The 21,937-nt window shown below is 40.9% G+C and overlaps 1 protein-coding gene across 1 annotated transcript in view; it reads right to left on the bottom strand.

Annotated features, from left to right (window-relative positions):
* Positions 1 to 15,384, bottom strand: part of Tmtc1 (transmembrane O-mannosyltransferase targeting cadherins 1) — a 267,820-nt gene extending 252,436 nt beyond the window's left edge. The window contains exon 1 of the mRNA XM_071610020.1: positions 14,925 to 15,384. Coding sequence (XP_071466121.1) covers positions 14,925 to 15,223 — 299 coding nt within the window. The 5' untranslated portion in view covers positions 15,224 to 15,384. The remainder of the gene's footprint in view (positions 1 to 14,924) is intronic.
* Positions 15,385 to 21,937: the final 6,553 nt, after the last annotated feature.

Below are 21,937 nucleotides of genomic sequence, written 5' to 3'. Positions count from 1 at the left end.
CCAGCTGTGTGTAGGCAGATCCATGAGCCTGCACACACCAGCACCCTTTCTACAGAAGCATGGTGGGTAATAATCCAAACAAGGGGAAGAGGAATGGGCAGTAAACTAGGGAAACAGGCAGGTTCAAATAAAGCAAGAACAGCACCACATTCCAAGGAAGGAGGACCCCACATGTAGTGTCAAAGTTGCCAGAAATCAGAAAGCTCCAGTCTGTAGATGTAAGAAGGTAAGACCAAGGTGTGGTTCTCAAAGAGGTGGATACAGTTCCTATAAGTCCATCCTCCTGAGGCTGATTCCTCACTGAACATTCTAAAACAACTAAACTATCCATTTAAAATTCATTCATATCAGTGATGATGACGAGAGAAAACAGCATCTCACAAGCATTTTCTGGGTATCCAAATTGGATCTCTGACAGACAATTTGCATCAAAGCCTTTAAAAAGTGTATACTCTTTGACAAAAATTTTCATTTCTAGAGATTTTCGTGAGGAAATAACCAGAAAAGTATTCAAAGATCATGTGTGCGCAAAAATGCATCTCACCATGCTAATTATAAAAATGGCAAGATCTATTAAAAAGTCTAAAATGATGAAGAACGAATTCTCCAAACTTCAGTCAAGTTACCTTGAGACAAAATGCTAACAAATTTTTAGGACATATCCCGTTTGCAAGAATCGAAAAAAAGATCTGATTCTGGGAGCCAACAGGGGTTCACAAAAAGAGGACTTAACTGATGAACCTCCTAATTTAATAGAAGCAGGAGTGTGATAGATAGATCACATCTTTATTTTAACAAAGACATTTATCAAAATCTCCTGCAATCTCCTTGCCCAGAAGATAGCCTAAGATGGATCTGTAGCAAACATAAAGAGTGGTGTAATAAATCAATGCCTCCTTGGACTGAGATCTCCTCTGTATGTCACAGCTTTCCAATATTATCTCTGCTTTGTCCAATATTTTTATCAAAGATTTAAGTGAAACTAATATGTATGCTTATCAAGATTATAAAAATACCTGTATTGAGGAAGGAGTGCTAATATGCTGGAAGACTGATTGATATTCACAGAGTTTAAATGGGTGAAATTATGAATTTTAATAGGATTAAACTGAATAGTGGTAAGAGTAAAGAGGGGATGTAAAACAGAACAAAATGCTGCCAATCCAGATTAAAATAGTGTACCTGGTACTGCCCAAGAGTTTTTAGTTCCCCTCAACTCAGAGACTCAGTGTGTCCTGGGTAAATAGACCAAAACATCAACAAAAAGACAGGGTACTGCTGGGTAAGGTAGCAAACACTGTAATCCCAGCGGCTCTGGAGGCTAAGGCAGGAGGATCCAGAGTTCAAAGCCAGCCTCAGCAACGGCGAGGCGCTAAGCAACTCAGTGAGACCTTGTCTCTAAATAAAATACAAAATAGGGCTGGGGATGTGGCTCAGTGGTTGAATGCCCTTGAGTTCAATCCCCAGCAAAAAAAAAAGATCGGGAAATGTACAAGTCAAACTCTTTTTCATTTCAATGTACTCCAACAAGACTTACCAAACACCTATTAGACATCAGGAATGGTTCAGGGCTCAGAGATACAAAGAGAAGATAGGGCATTTGCTTTTAAATGGATGACCACATACTAGGAGCAAGAGAGGCAGTTAGTCAGATAAGTAATAGTGACAGAATTCTAGCAATGGAGAAACTACCAGGTGCAAAGATTTTGGAGAAGGTAATATTCTACCTGTGGACAGGAGAGACAAGGTGGGTGGAATCCAGCATGGAACAGGAGACCTCCAGAGTGCTTCTTAACCCTAGAGCACCTTCACAAGAGGGCTCTAGGCGTAGAGGAGGGAGAAGCTCTCTGTAATGAGATCTCAGGAAGGTAGGTTTGTGGAAGGGGGTGTTCAACCTGGGGATAATGACAGAGAGAAATGATACCAAGTTCTCTGGGGGGGAAGATCTTGGTCATATTTATTGCTCAACCCCAGTGTCTAACACACTCATGGTTGTAGCACAATATATTTTTTGTATGAATAAACATGACAAACAAATGAAATACTGAAGCAAGGCACTTACTCTAAGTAGCTCCCCAAAGGGAAAGTAAGATCCAATAACAACATTGTAAACAGGCTGTCTAAGAGCCAGGTTTAGCCAGTAAATTGTTTTGTTTCACCTTTATATCTTTTTTCTTTGTAAAATTTACCAATATTTTACAAAACCGATGGTTATTTGGATAAATTTCCTGTTCACCTTGAAACGTTATTGGACCTGGCAACTCTGGGGTTATATGGGTATGCAGAAATATTTGGGTGCCCATTTCAATAAGACAAATGTTCACAATTTGCCATAGTCTCTGCCAATTTCTACTGTATTCCTAACCTGATGCCATTCATCTTTCATCATACACACACACACACACACACACACACACACAATTTTTCTTTTAGTAAAAAGAGAGTGCAATGTTTCTTGGGCCTATATTACTATCACAAATGGGAAATCAAAAGACAGTCAAAATGACTGTTTGAAGAAAAATGGAAGATAGTATATTTCTGGAAGAGGAGGATATTCCCATATGCCTACTATGCAAAATTCTATATGTCAAAGAATATAACCTCCCATCCGGCTCAATTCACTCAATTACCACATCAGCCAACCCTTTCAGGATTTGAGTTTTCAGCCATTAGTATACAAAATACTAAGAGGACTTAGCTCAAAAAAAGAATTAGCACTTAAACTGGTAAACATCTGCACATTTAAACTGTATCAAGTGGGGCATGGTAGTACACACCTGTAATCCCACTGGCTCAGGAGGCAGCAGGAGGATCCGGCCTCAGCAACTTAGACCCTGTCTTCAGTGGGAAAGCACCCCTGGGTTCAATCCCCAGTACCACCAAAAAAATAATAATAATGTAATAACAATTAAACTAGATCGACTGCTTTGATAAGCAGAAACATGCACACAGAAGTTCCAGGCAGGATGACAGTCCACCTGGAAAAAATTCTTAACAGAAGTATCTCAGGTTGCACTTCACCCTGAAGGTGCCTCTGTGATGGCATTTACCACTTTCCTAAAATTCACTAGCTGTATTACTCAAAAGTTATGAGCATTTTTTATTGATTGTAAGAAGCTAATTTCTTTCCATTAACATATCCAACCCGCATAGCACACACTAGATTCTAAATGAAAATTTACTGAATGAACAGATGAATTTATATAATGTTAGAAGCTGAAAAGAGCGTCATTCCTTTTCAACCCTAAGAATTTCTCATTTTTATTTGGTTTAGTCTTCATTTTTTTTAATTTAAAACTAGGCCAAACAGTAGGAAATAAAAATATTTTTTTCTGAAATAATCCTAATAACCATCTCTGTCTGCAAACCTTCCACAGTTTGGCAAATATGAGCACAAATCAACCCTTCTCCATCTGAACTCTCTCTGCCTTCTTGTAAAACTGCCCAGAAAGGTGGGGCAGTAAGCTCACAGAAATCAGAGTTGATGGTTTCCAGCATGGCTACATCCATTCCCAGGAAAGGTCACAGGATCTGGAACCAAAGGGGACGCAAGGGAAGGGCTCTGAGTGTCTGCCTCTGGGATCTCACAGCCAGGAGCTCTCTGCTTTGAAAATGGCTCTGATTCAGACAGACAGACAGACACACACACACACACACACACAGGCTGTATCCCAGAAAGAGACTTATACTGGGGGGTGGGGAGGAAGTCCTCAGAAAGATCCCAATCCCATTTCAATCAATCAGCTCCATCTTCACAAGCTGGCACAGGTCTGGAAACTGGCTAAGAAGTTAGAAATCTCCATTGTGGCAATTTGAGCCTGATCCTGGTCTTGCACCAATTTTCTGCAGCATATACATCAAGCAACATTTTAGAGGCCTATCTATTTCATTCCTAGGAACAAAACATGATTCACCACCTTGATGCCTTCAGGTCAAAACTTTTTGATGCCCAATGCATTCCCACTGCTCCTCATGATATAAACTGCACCCAGTTGGTCTCTGGTATTCCAGGATCTCATCACTCCACTGATGCCAGAGAGCCCATCTGAGCAGCATCTCCACACATATCACATTCAGCCTACACAAGGCAATCATCAGAGTGCATCCCAGAGCTGCAGGTGCTCCTAATAATGTCATTCTCAATGCCTCCGTGAAGGCAAAGCCATCTGCTCTCTCCAGGAATATTATGGAGGGGTAGAAGGGTGTATGTGGGTTGCACATAATAAATGCTTCCCAACATTGCTATCTCAGTAAGCCTTTGGATTCCTTTCTGTATATTATGCCAGGGAAACTGTGGCATCTCAATCTCACTAAACATAGGCCCCCATGGAGTTCCAGTGGTTTCCAAGTTTCTTAATCACCTTATGCACTAATTATGCTGCTAATTTCCTGATTCCATCCCAAGATACTCTAAGCCAGTAGATCTGAAATGGAACCCGGAAATCAGCCCCAAGTAATCCAAGTAATTTAAGGCAGGAGAGTCTCAGAACAATAAGACATAGATCTCAAAGCTTTGGGAAGTTGGGTAGGATTGACAAGCTTACCAGAAAAGTTGTTTTCTCAGCATAACACAACACACATTCTTTTCCCAGAAGAACTAAAAACCAGGGAAAAGGAAAAATTGACTGTATCTCCTTTATCATGTTTCTCAGGTCTCATATGATATTTTCTCCAAAACTTTCCAGTGGATTTCCACAGCCCAATACTAGTACACATCACATTCTCCTGTCTTCCTCTATTGCTGTTCATCTTTCTTCTTCCCCACCTCTTGCTATCATTATAATTCTCAAATGCTTATAAGTGGTTTCCATAGTCTTCTTAGATCATTCAACCGATAAATAACAACATCTGGTTCTGCTCTGTTTTTCTCTAAGGCAAATCCCTTTGGCCCTCAATCATTTTGGTTGCTATCCTTCTGCATTCCCTCCAGTACCAGAACTAAATAAGCAAATCATCATCACTTAATGTATCTAAAGTACCAAACGATGAGTTCACAGGCACCAATGCAGATAACAGCACAGAGGAAAAGCAAAATTCCTATTGATTTGAGCTCAGTGCACCACAGCCTCACCTGCCCATGAAGGGCAGCAAGTGTCATTATGGTTTCATTTAGAATAATGACTATACCAAAGGAGTCAGAGAAACTGAGGACAGGAAGATCAGTAGTGATAACCAGACGACAGCAAGTCCCAGAAGAAAAGCCTTAAAAGGAAATCAGAAAAAAGTGGCCCAGTGTCCCAAATACCTTAGTTATAACTACAACTGAGTTGTCAATTTTTAGCAAATTCTCCCTCTCTCTCTTTCTTTTTTTTTTTTCTTCTCTCTCTCTTAATGGTGTTTGGTGAGTACCAGGATATAGTGCAATTCAGACATCAACTATCCAGCATTATCGAAGACATCCAAGTTTGCAAGCAAAGTACTTTATAAGATTCTTGTATTAGCAACAAGTTCAAAGGTCCCCAAGCCATCTGTACTTCCAATCAACTGGCTGCAAAGTGGGGGCTTCCCACAACTCCCTCAAATTCTATACTTCACTAGAAGGACTCACAAGAATATCACTATACTTATTGTACTTGATTATAAAGGACACAAATCAGAACCAAAGAAGAGATTATGGCACAAGGTCTAGGAGAGTCCTAAACAGAAACATTCTGTATCTTCAGGATGCATCTCTCTCCCAACACATCAGAATAAGATTACCAACCAAGGAGCTCAAGCAAGATTGGAGATCCAGTATTTTTAATGAGGTTTCATTATGTACACATGATTGATTAAATTATTAGCTATGTGATTGAACTCAATCTCCAGCCACTTTTCCCTCTCAGATTGGGAGACAGAAGCTGATAACACATGGTTCAGAGTCCCAACTCTCTATAGTCATATGATTGGTCTTTCCAGCATGGCCAGTCCTCATCCTGAAACCATCTAGGAGTGAGTCACCACCACTCCTTCACATAAATTTAGGTGTGTGGTTCCATTTCTATCCCTTAGGAAATTTCAAGGGTTTATAAGGTCTCTCCCAGGAACCTAAGGCAAAGACCAAATTCTTTAGTATACAACAATGGGAGAGAGGAAGTGATAGCCACATTAATTCCTTTCATAAAGTAATGTACTCTACTTGATCCAACAGAAAATATTTCATGTTACATGTCATTGACTAAAAACAAAGTAAAACAAAACAAAAGGTCATTTCTTATAGAAAGCAGGGCACTGGAATTCATGAATTTTAGGGCCCTAAGAGCAGGTTGTAGGAGAACCCGTGAAATTCTGACTTTTATTTCAGAAGTACAACTGCTATCTCTAGCTTAGAACTTTGTAGCAAGCATCCACCAACTATTTATGCTTCAATGCCATTCGACAGGAAGAAGATCCCAAACTTCTAAGAGACTCATGATCTCCCAGCAGGTTTCAATGGAGAGCCATGATTGCCCCTTTCAAAATCCAAGCTGCCTTTAACCTCCCAGTAAGCAGGACCCAATGGAATCCTCTGGGTTGGTCAGAGGAAAGACCAGCTCTGCCTTCACTTTTCCCTTAGAGGAAGTAAAAAGAAAATTAACTAAGAAATAAATCAGACTTTTCTACATTTTAAAAGGAGGCCTACCTTAATATTTCCCCCAAAGCAGGCAGTCATAAAAAAATGGTGTATGCATTAATTTAAATTGTCTATTATACTTATTGCATTTTTAATAACATAGCTCTGTTTTTTTCTAATTCTTTTTTAGTTGTTGATGGACCTTTATATTTTATTCATTTTTTTAAATTGTAGATGGACACAATATCTTTCTTTATTTATTTAAATATGTGGTACTGAGAATAGAACCCAGTGCCTCACATATGCTAGGCAAGTGCTCCACCACTGAGCCACATCCCTAGCCCCTAATTATTGCATTTTAATTTACAAATTAATGGGGTTGACTGTGACACTTCCATTCATGCACATTCTCATATCCTGCTTTAATCCTAACAATCCTACCAACTATTCTCACTTTCTCCACCCTTTGCCTCCCCCATTCCCTTTAACTTCCTTAATAGTCCCTCTTCTTCATTTTTTTCCCTATATGAGAGAAAACATGCAATATTTGGCTTATGATTAACATGATGACTTCCAGCTACAACAATTTTTCTGCCAATGACATTATTTCACTCTTCTTTGCAGCTGAATAACACTATAATGTGTGTGTATGTATGTATATACATACATATAGCATTTTCTTTATTCATTCATTCATCTGTCAATGGGCACCTAGGCCGATTCCATTTCTTAGCTATTGTGCATAATACCACAGTAAACATGGGCACAAAGGTCTCTCTTTTGTGTGCTAACTTCATTTCCTTTGAGTATATAGCCAGGAGTGGTAGAGCTGAATCCTATGACAGTTTTATCTTTAGTTTTTTGAGGAACCTCCATACTCTTTTTCCATAGTGGCTGGGAATTCACATTCTCATCGACATTGTATAAGGGTTCTTTTCACCCACATTCTCATTGATATTTATTTATTTAGCCATCCTAAGTGGGATGAGATGGAAACTCAGTGAAGTTTGATTTGCAAGTCCCTAATGGCTAAAAATGTTGAGCATGTTTGCATGTTAAATGAATTTATTTTTAATTGTCAATAAAATACTCATTCTTTCTTTCAGCAGTAATTCTTAGGCCGCTACTATGCAAGCCAGGCAGAGTCCTAGGTGGTAGGACAGAGCGCACACCCTCAGGACAGGTTATTAAAACCAACAACAAAAGTACAGTGCCAGGCAGCAATGAGGGACGTGAAGGCAAAGCAGGGTGGAAAGGTAAGGGTGAAACATGAGAAAATGTTTGCTGTTTAGTTCAAGAAAAGGCCCTGTGAGGAAGTGGCATGAGCAGACACCCCCATGAGGCAGAGAGAGCAGGCCTTCCACAGAGGGATGGGGAAGAGCATTCAGGAACAAGAAACCACAAGTGCAAAGGCTGCTGGCGGCAGCAGGTCTGGCCTGTACAGGAACAAGGGCTCCAGAATGCCCAGCTGGAGACTGACAGCCCAGAGGGCAGAGAGGGAGCCAGGGGTCAGACTGAACAGGACTCTCTAGAACAGAATCCCCATCCTACCATCTGGAAAAGGAACACGGCCATTACGTTGGCATGATCAAGCCTTCCTCATCCCTCTTTTAAAGTGGGATGACACTGGGCACAGTGGCATGTGCCGATGATCCCCAAAGCTCCAGAGGCTGAGGCAGGAGGATCATGAGTTCAAAGCCAGCCTCAGCAACTCAGCAAAGCCGTAAGCAACTCAGCGAGACCCTGTCCCTAAATTAAAGAATTTTAAAAAGGGATGGGGAAGGGGCTCAGTGGTTAAGCACCCCTGGTACCAAAAATTTTTTTTAAATAAAATAAAGTGGGATGACTACACACGAAAGTCTGGAAAAATATGAATGTGGCTCCAAAGGAAGACAGAAAAGACATTAGTTGATAAGAAGAGATTGCTTCAGAAGGTGACTTCCAAGCCTCCATTCAGGGACTCATAAAAACCCCCAGGATCCAAAAATACATTCCTCTCATTTTCCAGCCTCCTACACTACCAGACTGTAGGTTGAGCTTATCTGGCATCTACAGCACGTCCTACCAGGCAGTAATCACGGCCTCCTCCTCTGGGGTCTCTAGGATAACCTCAGTTTGGTATACAATTTTCAAAGCCACTTTTTCATTTTTATCTATAAAATATTGCCTCCAAACCTGTTTTTCCTTTGCTGTTTCTATCACTGAATATCCCAGACTGCCTAGGCAAACATCCTAGACCACCTTCACGTGTCTCCTATGATAGACTTAAAAAACCACCTTATCAGCCTTGGAGTGACAGACTGTCTCAAAATGAAATTCCTCAGAGGTCAATCAAAAGGAACAGAACTAAAAGAAACATTTCACCATTTCATTAAGGTTTTGGGCATGGAAACTAGTGCTTATTTTCATGGTTGGCATAACGCTTGTGACTAAAAGATGCAAACTACTGAGAAAAAACTCAAGATCAAACATTAAAATGCTGCAAATTCTTACAGCTGCACATATTAAGATATTCTATTTTTTAGCTCTGACATTTTAAACCACCCACTTCACTCTTATGGTTTATATTACCATCAGAAGCCTTCAATAAAATAAAACTTTATAGCAAACTATGATCTAATAGCCTAAACATGGAAAGAGAATCATGAGTTTAAGGTCCTTTGATTTGCCTTGGATTCCCCATCTTAAAGAAATCATTAGTTCTTTCTCGTTGAAGCCAACCTCCACTCTCTGGGCAGAATGATACAGTTAATGATTCCACAGGAGCTTCTTCTCAAAAGGAAAAGGAAAGGGGGTAAAATTAAAGAGCTAAGCACCTTTTAAATCAACCAAAGCCACTTTTTAATTTATTTATTTGTTTATTTTAATTAGGTATATATGATAGCAGAATGCATTCTGATTCATCATACACAAAGGCAGCACAACTTTTCATTTCTCTGGTTGTACACGATGTAGCGTCATACCATATGTGCAGTCATACATGTACCTGGGGTAATGATGTCCATCTCATTCCACCATCTTTCCTGCCCCTTGCCTCTTCCCTCCCCTTTGCCAAATCAAAGTTCCTCCATTTTTCCCATTCTCCCCTTTCTCTTCCTTATGGATCAGCGTCCACTTGTCAGAGAGAACATTCGGCCTTTGGTTTTTTTGAGATTGGCTTACTTTGCTTAGCATGATATTCTCCAACTCTATAACCAAGGCCATTTTTCAGGGGAGAGTTATGGACATGGTGGGATTTGGTTCTGTGTCATTTCAGTGTCCACAGAGTAGCTTAATACATTCCTCCTGATTTCAAAGCTCCAAACAGGACATGACCAGTAAGGGATAAAGAAACAAAATTTAAAAATGGTTACTGCTGCAGATTAAGTTTCACAGATGTTTGGATTCTGCTCTACCATGGTCTAAAAATATTCCTGCATGCCCTTGGACATGCTCTTAGGAAAAGATGGAATGTAAGATTTGATTAGAAATACAAATTCATCAGAATTCTAAATTCACCTGAAGGAATACAAAGAAATGACTATTTGTGTCTGTGAGAGTCTTACAAGAAAAACAAAGCCACCAGGAGTGATCCTGAAGAAGGGATTTACTATAGAGATCTGACCTTTCACAACAGTGGAAGCTGGTTAAATAACCCCAGGAAGTCTGATGCTTCTGTATCTAAAATGGAGGCTGCAAGCCAGCAAGGTGGTCTCTCTGCAAGTGGGGATGGGTACACCAGGAGTAGGGAAAACAAGGCTGAGCTGGAACCCACAGGATAAACTGGGGTATACACACCTATGACCATTAGGACTCAACCTCAATGATGTGAATGGCTTGCAGAAAGGCTGGTGGTTCTCTTCTTGAAAGTGAAACACTGCACACACAGACACACACACACACACAAACACATCTGACTGCAAGTAGCTGAAGGAGGAGCTCTGGAGAGTGCAGGAGGTGCTGTGGGCGTGGCTGTAACTGAACACCACCAGCAGAGCAGCCAGCACTTCTTCCACAATCTGCAGGAGGCCCCACAACACCAAAACCTCATGTACATGAACCCTCTCAGTGTGATCATGACTACTTCACTTCCACCTTCTAAGTCCTGCAGAATTGTCTCCTGTGGACAGCCCTAATGCAGAATCATCCTGGGAAGGGAATTCTGGGAAACAGTACTAACTTTGCTAAACTGATGTAATACAAAACCACCAGGTCTTGGTAAAATTCCTTGATGTTTCACTGCCCTGTACCTCCACAACTGGTAACAGTAGATGCTCTGATAAGTCATTTCTTCGTTTCAACATAGCTCATTTCTTATGAGAAAAATTGTGATTAGTACCTTTACTACATAAGTACCTTAATTATTAATTAGTACATAAACACTTTTATTAGTAAAAGCATTACACATCTAAGGATTATATTTATTCTTATGTGAATTTCTAGCTCTCAGTATGTGTGACATATATCTGATGAATTGAAATTAAAAAATTTACTTTGAATAAAAAGATGCATTTAAATTCTACACTAGGAACAACTGTGAAGACAAAAATATAAGCTACATAGTGAGGAAAGAACATTTGCCAACAGCATACTTAACAAAGGACACGTACTTAGAATGTATAAAAAATTTTAAAACCCAGCACACACAAAAAAATTCATTTAGAAAATGGACTTAAGACACAAGGGCACGTTTTTGCCAAAGAGGAAATTCAAAGGGCAAACAAGCACAAGAAAATATATGTAATAGTATTGGCCACTAAGAAAATAAAAACTAAATGTAGTGATATACTACTATCACTACAATAAGAAAAGGAGCAACAATACCAAGTGCTGTCAAGGAAGCAAGCAACTGACTTAGTCATACACTGCTGGTACAAATGTCTGGAAAACAGTTTGGCAGTTTCATAAGGAATCAAACATGCAACCTCCATACGATGATGTTGTACTCCTATACATTTCCTCCAGAGAAATAAAAATTTATGTTTATACCAAAACCTATAAATGTTTAGAGCAACTTCATTTTAAATATCCAAAAACAACTTAGATGTTTTCAACAAATGAATGGTTAAATAAACTGTGGTATATCTATGCAATGGAATACTACTGAATGGTTAAAAAGGAAAAAACTACACACACATGCAACAATCTGAATAAAGCTCCAGAGACAGGTTGAATCAAAGAAAGCCAATCTCTAAAAATTATATACTATATGATATAAACAATATTGAAATGGTAAAATTACAGAGGTGGAAAACTATTGGTTATTATGGATTAAAGTAGGGGGAGTTATGGATTTGGTGGTTGTTATAGATTAGGGGTTCATCACTACGGTATGGATCCTTGTGATGGAATTGTTCTGTATCTTGGCTGTGATGGTACTCTTAGAAATGTACAAATCTGAAAAAACTGCATAGTACTTAACAAAATTTAAAGAGTACATGTAAAACTGGTGAAAGCTGAATAAAAGTAGATGGTATCAATGTCAATTTCCTGGTTGTGCTATTACACTTCAGTTATGTAAGATGTTACCATTGAGAGAAAATGGATAAGAAGTATATGGGATCTATATTATTACTTACAACTGCACAGGAATGTACAATTTTCTCAAAATAAAAATGTTTTCTTAATGAGTATGAGTCTCAAAGATATATGCTCAAACAAGCATAATTTAAGATATGGTTAAAATGGTTTGCACATATTTAAAGACCCTCCTGAATTGTGTTTTCATCATCTACCTAAAATAAATATCATAAAGACATCGTTTTGTTGTTGTTGTTGATGTTGTTTAGGGTACTGGGGATTTAACTCAGGGGCACTCAACCACTGAGCCAAAGTCCCAGCCCTATTTTGTATTTTTTAGAGACAGAATCTCACTGAGTTTCTCAGCGCCTAGCTGTTGCTAAGGCTCTCTTTGAACTCCTGATCCATGTAAAGAGTCAAGGTCAATACTTGGTTCATATTGAATAGCTAATAAATGTGACTTTCTGCCCATCCTTGCAGCATTAAGAGTTGTGTGAGACTAAAGTCACTGATGCTCTCCAGCTTTAAGCTTTTGCATTAGGAGATGCCATTTCCCGCCCCCTTGACTGTGTGAAGAAAGCTGTCTTATCTTATTTAAATCAATGCAAGTGAATAAAGAAAGATTAGTTAATTTTTTCTTTCTGAATAGGCACCTATCCATTTCCAACTAGCACCATGTTGCTCTCTATATATGCAACTCAGTCTTTGTAAAAATAAAAAAATATATATTTTATAGCAAGTAACATTAAACAAAGAGCAATGAATCTTATATACCAAGCTGCTTTTTCCAATCAAAGATTACTAGAAAGGAAAAGTTTCTTCACCTCTTTCCCTTCTTTGCCCCTACTCTGCCAACCCCATTACTTCTCTTTATCAATGGCTTTGCCCCCTTAATTAGTCCCTTCCTCCATTCCTCTCTCCTCTGTCCCTGCCTTCTCCACTGTGAATTTAAAATTTTTAGGAAGACCTGAAAACATTCTCCCCCACCTCCAGCAAGTGGATAAAGGAATTTATTTTTTTTCTCTTTTTTTTATTGGTTGTTCAAAACATTACAAAGCTCTTGACATATCATATTTCATACATTAGATTCAAGTGGGTTATGAACTCCCATTTTTACCCCAAATACAGATTGCAGAATCACATTGGTTACACATCCACATTTTTACATAATGCCATATTAGTAAATGTTGTATTCTGCTACCTTTCCTATCCTCTACTATCCCCCCTCCCCTCCCCTCCCATCTTCTCTCTCTACCCCATCTACTGTAATTCATTTCTCTCCTTGTTTTTTTTTTTCCCCATTCCCTTCACAACCTCTTATATGTAATTTTGTATAACAATGAGGGTCTCCCTCCATTTCCATGCAATTTCCCTTTGGATAAAGGAATTTAAACCTTCCTTTTTTTTTTTTTTTAATGGAAAATGCTCAACCCAGGGACCAGGGCAGTGGTTTTTATAAGTCTAGCATACCTCATACTTAAAATCAATCAACAATGCCCAATAATAAAATTCAGGTCCATCTAAACATGAAACATTTATATTTGGGCTATCTAAATAAATTTTAAGAAATATTTGGAAAACCAGAAGAGGGAGGAACTCACTGAGTGGCTAAAGTTATCTTTCCATTGAAAACCACCACAACTTTTCAAGAGGTCAATGTTTACAAATTATTCTCTTGAGAGTCAAATGTGTATTTTCTCACCCTCTTTAAAACATTAAACTTTCAGTGGAAGGATTAAGTCAGAAGCCCATGCATTGTTGCCAATTGCCATGGTTTCCTTTTCTAAGTCATCAGAGCCACCTGTCAAAGGAGACCTAGTTCAGCAGGCCAGAACAGGCTTTCAAACTGCCAACCCAGTCTCAAATGATCATTACCATAAACCCCAGTTCCTATTACACCCGTTGGAAAACACTTAAAATGCTGATAATACCGAAACAATATTATTTCAACAGTTTCTGTCCGGCGCATTGAAACAAGCTTAAGGGCTGAGCCAAATTATAAGGGGTGGAGTCATCAGCTAGTGATGTAGAAGATAGCACTTCTTTCAAATCAGCCCTTCTCTCCTTTCTGTATTAGCCCTCTTTTTAAATTCAAGAAAATACTCTACCCTATAAAATCCTGGTGTACTTTCGGTTCCCTTTACACTTATTCACACTAGAAATGCTGAATCATGACTCCGGGTTGTAAAAGAAAAACTATTTCAGCGGGGACCCCAAGATCCCCGGAGGATTCCACGCGTCTGCATTCCTTTGCTTTACACCTCCTCAAGTCCATTTCCAGAGCTGCTTGGCAGACTAGAGAAGCTCTGGGAGCAGACAAGAGGGAGAAGGTCGGGGTGAGGTGGCCTGAGAACAATCTTCTCTCTCCCCTGCTTTTTCCCCAAACCTACGCAGTCCTAGCAGCTCAAGGCTCCCTCCTCCTCCCATCTTAATGCGTTCCCAGAGGGGCTGACACACTCCTCATCGGCAAAGCTACCCAACAGCTTCTGAGAAATTCCCAACTTGGAAGCATCGCCACTGCCGCCACCCCTCCAGAACCCAGTGGACCCGCGCTGGTCCCATTTGGCAGCCACCGGGCAAGGACCGGGGTGCAAAGGGGCCTCATCAGTTGGCCCCTAGCCCGGCCCAGAGAAGCCCGCCGAGAGCGCACACACTTGAGAAACTCGATCCCAACTCCCCAGCTCTAGCCTCCCGAACCGCCCCAGGAGCGCAGAGAAGCGAGAGCAGGACCCGAGCGCAGAGTAGTGTGGACAGGCTGGAGAAAACGGAGGCGTGGAGGGAAAGGGCGGCAAAAAAGAACGCCCGCCTAGCCAGTCCTGGAACTTGTCCTGGCCCGGAGAAGCAGTGAGAATCGGGGAAGACTGCGGCAGCGAGCGCGAAGAGAGGGACTCACTTGAAGGTGAGGACGCAGAGCGGCCGGTAGGACTTGTGGCTGGTGTTCTCGGCCATGCCCTTGCCCCAGAAGTCGTTGGTGAAGATGCCCCAGCGGAGCGGGGCGCCCGGCCGCACATCGGGGTTGTTCACGATCGCCCACACGTCGTCGTGCACAAACTCGCCCTGCAGGGAGCGGCCGTAGCACAGGCAGCTGGCCCCCGCCAGCAGCGCCGCGGCCCCGGCCGGCGCCAGCCCGCAGCCCGGCCGCCGGGAGGGCGCGCGGTTCCCGCTGCCTCGGGCAGAGGTGGTCACCACCATCGCGCCGCCGCCTCCACTGCTGCCCTGGCCTCTCCCGGGCGTCTGGCATCCTCCCCTGCGGGGGCCCGCGCGGCGTGCGGCGGCAGCCTGGAGGTGGGCTCCGGCATGGTGCGGCGGCAGCTGGACCAGCCGCGGGCGCCCCGCGCTCCGCCGCCGCCTGCGCCGCGGAGTTGGCCCAGCTGCAAATAAACAGCAGTCCCCCCGCCTCCCCGGGCCATCGCCACCTCCTCCGCCCCACTGCGCATGCCCGCTTGCTCTCGCCTCCGCCCCCCCCAATCCCGGGACTCGAGCCGATTTCCCCCAACACCTGGCACCTTCGGCCCCCTCCCTGGCTCTCTGCTGGGCTCAGCCTGCGGGCGCGCGCGACCCTGACGGCGAGAGTTCACGAATAGGTAAGCTAAGGTCGCGTCGCCGGGCCGCTTGGAAGGGCACCCCCGGGGACCTCCTGGTGATCCCAGCTCTGCACGCAGTCCCTCGGCCCCATCCATCTCTCCCGAATGGGGTTAAGGAGGGCAGATCTGGCGGGCTTAGCAGGTGCGCAGCCTGCAACCCCACACCCACCCTCCGAAATAAAAGTGGCTGACGCTTCCCGGGAACTTCCCAGCTTTTCAGCACCCAGGACAAGAGCTGCTGCTGCGGCGCCGGAGAAACGCACCGGGCCGGCTCTGCGCTCGCGTCCCGCCGCCCTCTCCGTCATCCCCAGCCGGGACTTTCCCTCCCGCCGGGCTCTAGGTCCTGCAGTCCCACCCTCCGGGAAACCGCTTCCAAAAACACCTTCCCAAAGCCAGGAGAAAGGGTGTCCCTGGCCAAGGACTTCCTGCCCGCCCTGCCCGGGTTGGTTCCGAGGCGCCAGGGCTGTTTTTTCTTTACCGCCCATTTCTCTGCCTGTGTTTATAAAAAGCCTTAGGTTTTGATTTGGGTCTGGGAGATGACTTGGCTTCTGGACCATTTCTCCTCACTTTATATTTTACTTAAACTCTTAAGATAATTCGGGAGTTGCCCAGCAAATTAGTTTTTCTTCCTTTCTAACTGGACCTCTTGGATCTGATGTTTTTTCTGGTCTGTGATAATTAGTTAAGTAAATACTTTTTAAAATAAATAAATACTTTTTAAAATATCGAACAGTTCTTTTGCTGTGTTTGAACTACTCCTGCTCAGTCAATATGAATTTTTAAAAACTAGAGGAACACATACCCACAAAAACTGTGTATGAGGACTTTGGCATTAGCTTCTAAACAGCCTTTCTGAATAATCGTTCTCCTTTTAAAAATACTAATTATAAAGCATAAATGAATTTCATATCCCAGAGTGATGATTACTAGAATCTCTACAAGGATCGATTTTCTGGCCCCTTGTAAACTTCAGCTATTTTACTGTTGAAGCCACCAGGATTTGACACATCCAGACAGAACACACTAAAATAAAGTGTCACCATTTGGGGCTGGAATTGTGGCTCAGTGGTAGAGCGCTTGCCTGGCATGTGTGAGGCATGTGGATCCTCAGCACCACATAAAAATAAAATAAATTAAATAAAGGTATTGTGTTCATCCACAATTTTTTAATTTTTTTTAAAAAAGTCACCATTTCATTCCTTTCCTTCCAAAATCCTTTAAAAATCTCATTGATCTGAAACTAATAATAGTGAAATACAAAGCAGAAATTGTTCTTCTCTCTGAGCATTTGGTGGCTCTTTACTACACCAACTTTTCAAAAATTTTAAGATGTATCTGAATGTTGAAAACTCAATGAATTAAGACAAACATATTCCAAGACAGAATGTGGTTCACCCCTTTTCACTTTGTTTTTTTGATTTTTTGTTTTGTTCTCTTTTGGTTTTGGTTACCTAAAATGAGTGACTGAAAAATCCTAACCATTGATATTTTCATCCTTTCATCAAAACTTTTTGACCCTTGTTAGCTTAAACATCCAGACCACATTTTATTTCCCTACACCACACAAAACAGCCCTTCCTATTCACTTAATAAAAATATATTGAGGTGTACTTTGTGCAGCAATGTACTACTGTAGGGCTCACCGAACAAAACTGCTCAAATATGGGGTGGGAGCCGGTTAATACCATAAAAGTGGAGCTTTCTAAGTTAAAAACTAAAAGGAATAGTGAAGTTGTCTTTTCAGAAATGATATTAGATATAACAGTATTCTCACTGATAGGCCAAGATGTCAATCTTACCTATAATTAACAAGGAACTTCTAGAGATAATATCTTTACCCTATAGAGTGGCCCTAATAATAGATTTTTATAAACAGCATACTTTTTCTCCTCCTTAAACTCACCTTTATAGAAGTCACATCCTTGCCCACTTCCTTAATCTGAGTTGTATTCTTTTTTATTGAAAGAAGTATCAGAGGTGTCCATGACAATGAAAAGTAGTGAAGAAGCAGTGAGAGCTAAGAAAGGGGACCAGAGGGATCCTCAAGTCATGTTCCAGGTTTCTGAGCACAGAGTTGCCTGAAGCTTTCCTCCAGGTTCAGTGGCATCTCTGTTCAGTTCAGATGATAAATTTTGGATTAACTCAAAATATATATGATCCCTGATTTACGATGGTTCTACTTAAACTCTTTCAACTTGAAGTTGGTGCAAAAGTGATACATATTCAGTAGAGTTCATACTTTGAATTTTTATTTTTATTTTTGTTTCCAGTCAGCCACATAGCCAAATGGGTGAGCAACTGATATTCTAATATCAGCTAAACTATTTGCAGCTAAAGTATGATGTTTGGTAGTTTGAGTGTGCTAATTGGTTTTGAACTTACATCTTCAATTTACTGTGCATTAATTGGGACATAGCTCGTTGTCAGCCAGGGAGCATCCATAGTGAGATATCTCAAGTCTTCTCAAGGACAAACCAATAAATAAATACTTTTTTAAAAACTCAAGCAGTTCTTTTGCAGCCCCACCTTCCCTCATTTAATCCTGCTCTGTGTTACAGAAAAAAAAAAAGTTAAAAGTACTGATGTCAGAGACAGATTTACATTGGTATGCCATCCCATGAAGATATCTACTTCTCTCTTAAGGTGTAAATCACTCATCTTGACTAATAAAGGAGCCCAAAAGGAAATTAGATTTGATTCTTGTTACTTAGTCTCTGATTATTTTTAAAGGATTGGTAATTAGAGGAATACTACCTTATAAGACACCTTTGTCCACTCAGAGCAATTTAAAACATAAATTATTACAGAAGTGCCTCTCTCTGAGGCTCATACAGATTAAGTCACTCATGCAAATTAAATGGAACATATTCCTAAAAGAGATTAGGACACAACTAAAAATAAATCAAGGGCAAGTAGGTATTTTAATAAAACAAATTTCAAATGACTGAAGACAAAATTTTTTTTCTTGGCCAAACTTTAGTTGGGCTTCTTAACATCCTCCTAAGTCCTTGGAGAAGGTAACCTTCCTGGTAAAATCCAATTGTGGCAAAGAACCCTCCACCCTTGTTACCTGGTCAGTGTTGGGTAGGATTCTTCATACTCCACCCCTCCCCAGGTGATGTCTGATCACCCTGGCCTGTCTTAATGAAGAATCCTGTTAGGTCAGTTAAACTAGATTCTTTATCCCTAATATTTTCTTTTAATAATTTTCCATCCATTGACTCCCACTTTGTTCCTTGGTTGTTAGAGTCTGTAAACAAGTCAGGATGGCGCCTGGCATTTTGCCAGAGAAATGTTAGAGTTCGTAAACAAGTCTGGATGGTGCCTGGCAAAATGCCAGAGGGAGTGGTTTGAGAAGTAACAAAACCGAGCCATTAAGTGTGGAGATTCCTTATTGGTTGACTGATGTATCTAGTTTATGCTAATTAGGTAAGCTGTGTGGAATGTATAAATACTGCTCCTGTCCTGCAATAAATGGCTTCCACTCCTGCTGTATCAACGTACACAAGTTGTTCGTCACCCCCCGGTTATTTTGCTGAAGCCGGACTGCGGCAGTGTCCTGCAATAAATGGCTTCCACTCCTGCTGTATCAACGTACACAAGTTGTTCGTCACCCCCCAGTTATTTTGCTGCAGCCGGACTGCAGCACTTGATTGCAAATTTCTGCTTCCCCTTACCTATTCAGAGTTGAGCCCACTCTGTAACCTCCACTTCAGTATCACAACAGTCCTGTTAAATTAAGTCTGCCTTGGGGCTGGGGTTGGGGCTCAGTGTTAGAGTGCTTGCCTTGCATGTGTGAGGCACTGGGTTTGGTCCTCAGCACCACATAAAAGCAAACAGATAAAGGCATGTTGTCCATCTACAACTACAAAAAAAAAAAAAAAAATTTAAGTCTGCCTTACTGTGCTTTAATGAATATCAATGAGTAACTCTTTCTTTAATACTTTGTACTTTTTCAGCCTAATGATACATACACCCTGTTCAGGTTTGTAAGTGATCCAGTGCAATGTAACAAAGGCAGAAATTCAGCAAAATGATTGGGAAAAATTTATATTAAAAATTATTTTTTGTTATCTAATTATTTAAATATTGCCTGTTCTTAAGGAAATATTAAACAGGAAGAAGAATCAAATTACCACACCACGCTCTGGGCCCATAGTACAATAGGCAACATCTGTTCAAAGAATCTGACCCAACATCTGGCAAGGCAGGTATGGGGTAGTTTAGGGTGCCACATGGTTGGAGGGGATGGCTGTGGCCATCCCTGGGCCCAGACTTGTGGCAGAAATGTGGCAGCAGAAGTTGCAACCCAGGAACAGACAGAGGAGACTTCTTGAAAGAAAACTGGATCCTCCTTCCATCCCTGGATCCCATCTTTGGCATCTTCACAGAATAAAAAGAGTATCAAAAATATTTGTGATCTTGCACCTCCTGTCACTAGACAATGAAACTCTGTTAACATGTTAGTACAAGGTAGAGGCATATGTGTGTATTTTGCAAGAAAGCATATTGTGAGGGTGGGGGGCGGGTATCTTTTTCCTGTTACCCTTTTTTGGTTCTTGGCTTGGGTCTGTCACAAAAGATAGAATAACAAGAAAAATATATAAATGTGTTTAATATATTCAATGTAAGTTTTACAAGATACAGGAGACTTCATGAGGAAATGAAGTTGGAAGGAAACAGTTAAACCTGAATGCTTTTATACTAGGTTTGGTGAAGGATAAAGAGTCAGGGGAAAAGGTATAGCACAAAAAGGTTATGAACTGAGAGAGTGAACTGGGGGAAGTTAGCAAGGCCTATTCAGATGCCTTTTGGTTCCCCCCAGCTTTGGAGATTAGGGTACCTTCAGGTATACGGAGGTCACCCTTCATATTCTTGAAATACCTGGAATCATAATTGTCTCCCAAAGGTCTATGTGGCAGAAGCTTGTTCCCCAGGTTGGTGCTATTGGGAGGTGGCCTTTAAAAGGTAGGGCCTCATGGGACATTTTAGGTCACAGTGAGTATGCCATGGAAGGGGATAATGGGACTGGGGTCCTTCCTCTTCCTGTCTTAGGCTTCCCAGCTATGAGGTGAGCAACTGGGCTCCTTCAGGTGCTCCCCGCCATGATGTGCTGCCTTGTCACAGGCCCAAAGCAGCAGGGTCTACTGATCATGGACCAGAATCTCCAAAACTGGAAACCAAAATAAACTTTTTCTCATTAAAGTTGATTACCTTGGGTGTTTGTTATAGTAATAGAAGTCTTACTAACACATTGGTTTTTCTGACCTGCTTCAGGGAAACATCAGGAAGTCCTTTTAGCACCTACTATTTCTTGAATTCCTGTAGTTTAAAATATTCAGGATCCAAAGTTGCCATATTTTGAGATTGTATCCTAAATACTATGAATAAAAAGGACTTATTGGAATTCTCCAAGGAGTTTAGAATCTGAGGTTTTGAAAACTGCTACAACATTACAAAGTAAATATACACAGAATTAGAGATTAAATTTTAGCATTATTATGCATAATAGACAAGAACACTACTTTCCTATGATAAATTTTTAATGACATATATTTTTATTTTCATTTTATGTTTAATTACAAATAAATCAAAAAACTACTTAGTTTCTTGTTCAATCTCCACAATTTTCATAAAATGTCAGAGGAAGTACTAGAGTGTCATTGTATAAATTTACATTTAAAATTAAAATCAGACTTACACAAAACAGATTTGTATGAAGAGTTAAAATTTTAAAAAAAAATGTTTTCGGGCTGGGGATGTGGCTCAAGAGGTAGTGCGCTCGCCTGGCATGCGTGCCGCCCGGGTTCGATCCTCAGCACCACATACGGAGATGTCGTGTCCGCCAATAATTAAAAAATAAATATTAAAAATTCTCTCTCTCTCTCTCTCTCTCTCTCTCTCTCCTCTCTCTTTAAAAAAAATGTTTTCATCTGATTCATGAGTTCTAGATGTACTTTCTGTTTTGAAATAATTTATCATACATTTAACCCAAAGTTGCCATAACCTATAAAATACTATTAGCAGCTCTAATAACAACTGAATCAGCAGAAATATGCTTCTCAAAATCAAAGACCATCAAAAAAGTCCTGATTCATAGCATTTGCTGATTTCCATGGTATGATGGTATGACTAGTCTTGCCACAATCAATTTAATGTTACCAAGATAATATCACTGAACATAAAAATGGGAAGAAATACTGTTTTAGTCAGCTTTTTCAATTCTGTGACCAAAAGATGTGACAACAGTTTTAGAAGAAGAAAAGTTTATTTGGGGCTTGCAGTTTCAGAGGTCTCATTCCTGAACAACTGGCTCCATTGC

This window comes from Marmota flaviventris, chromosome 3, assembly GCF_047511675.1.
Source record: "Marmota flaviventris isolate mMarFla1 chromosome 3, mMarFla1.hap1, whole genome shotgun sequence".
Lineage (NCBI taxonomy): Eukaryota > Metazoa > Chordata > Mammalia > Rodentia > Sciuridae > Marmota > Marmota flaviventris.
The sequence above is the reverse complement of the archived record's forward strand: the minus strand, read 5'-3'. Positions and strand labels throughout refer to the sequence as shown.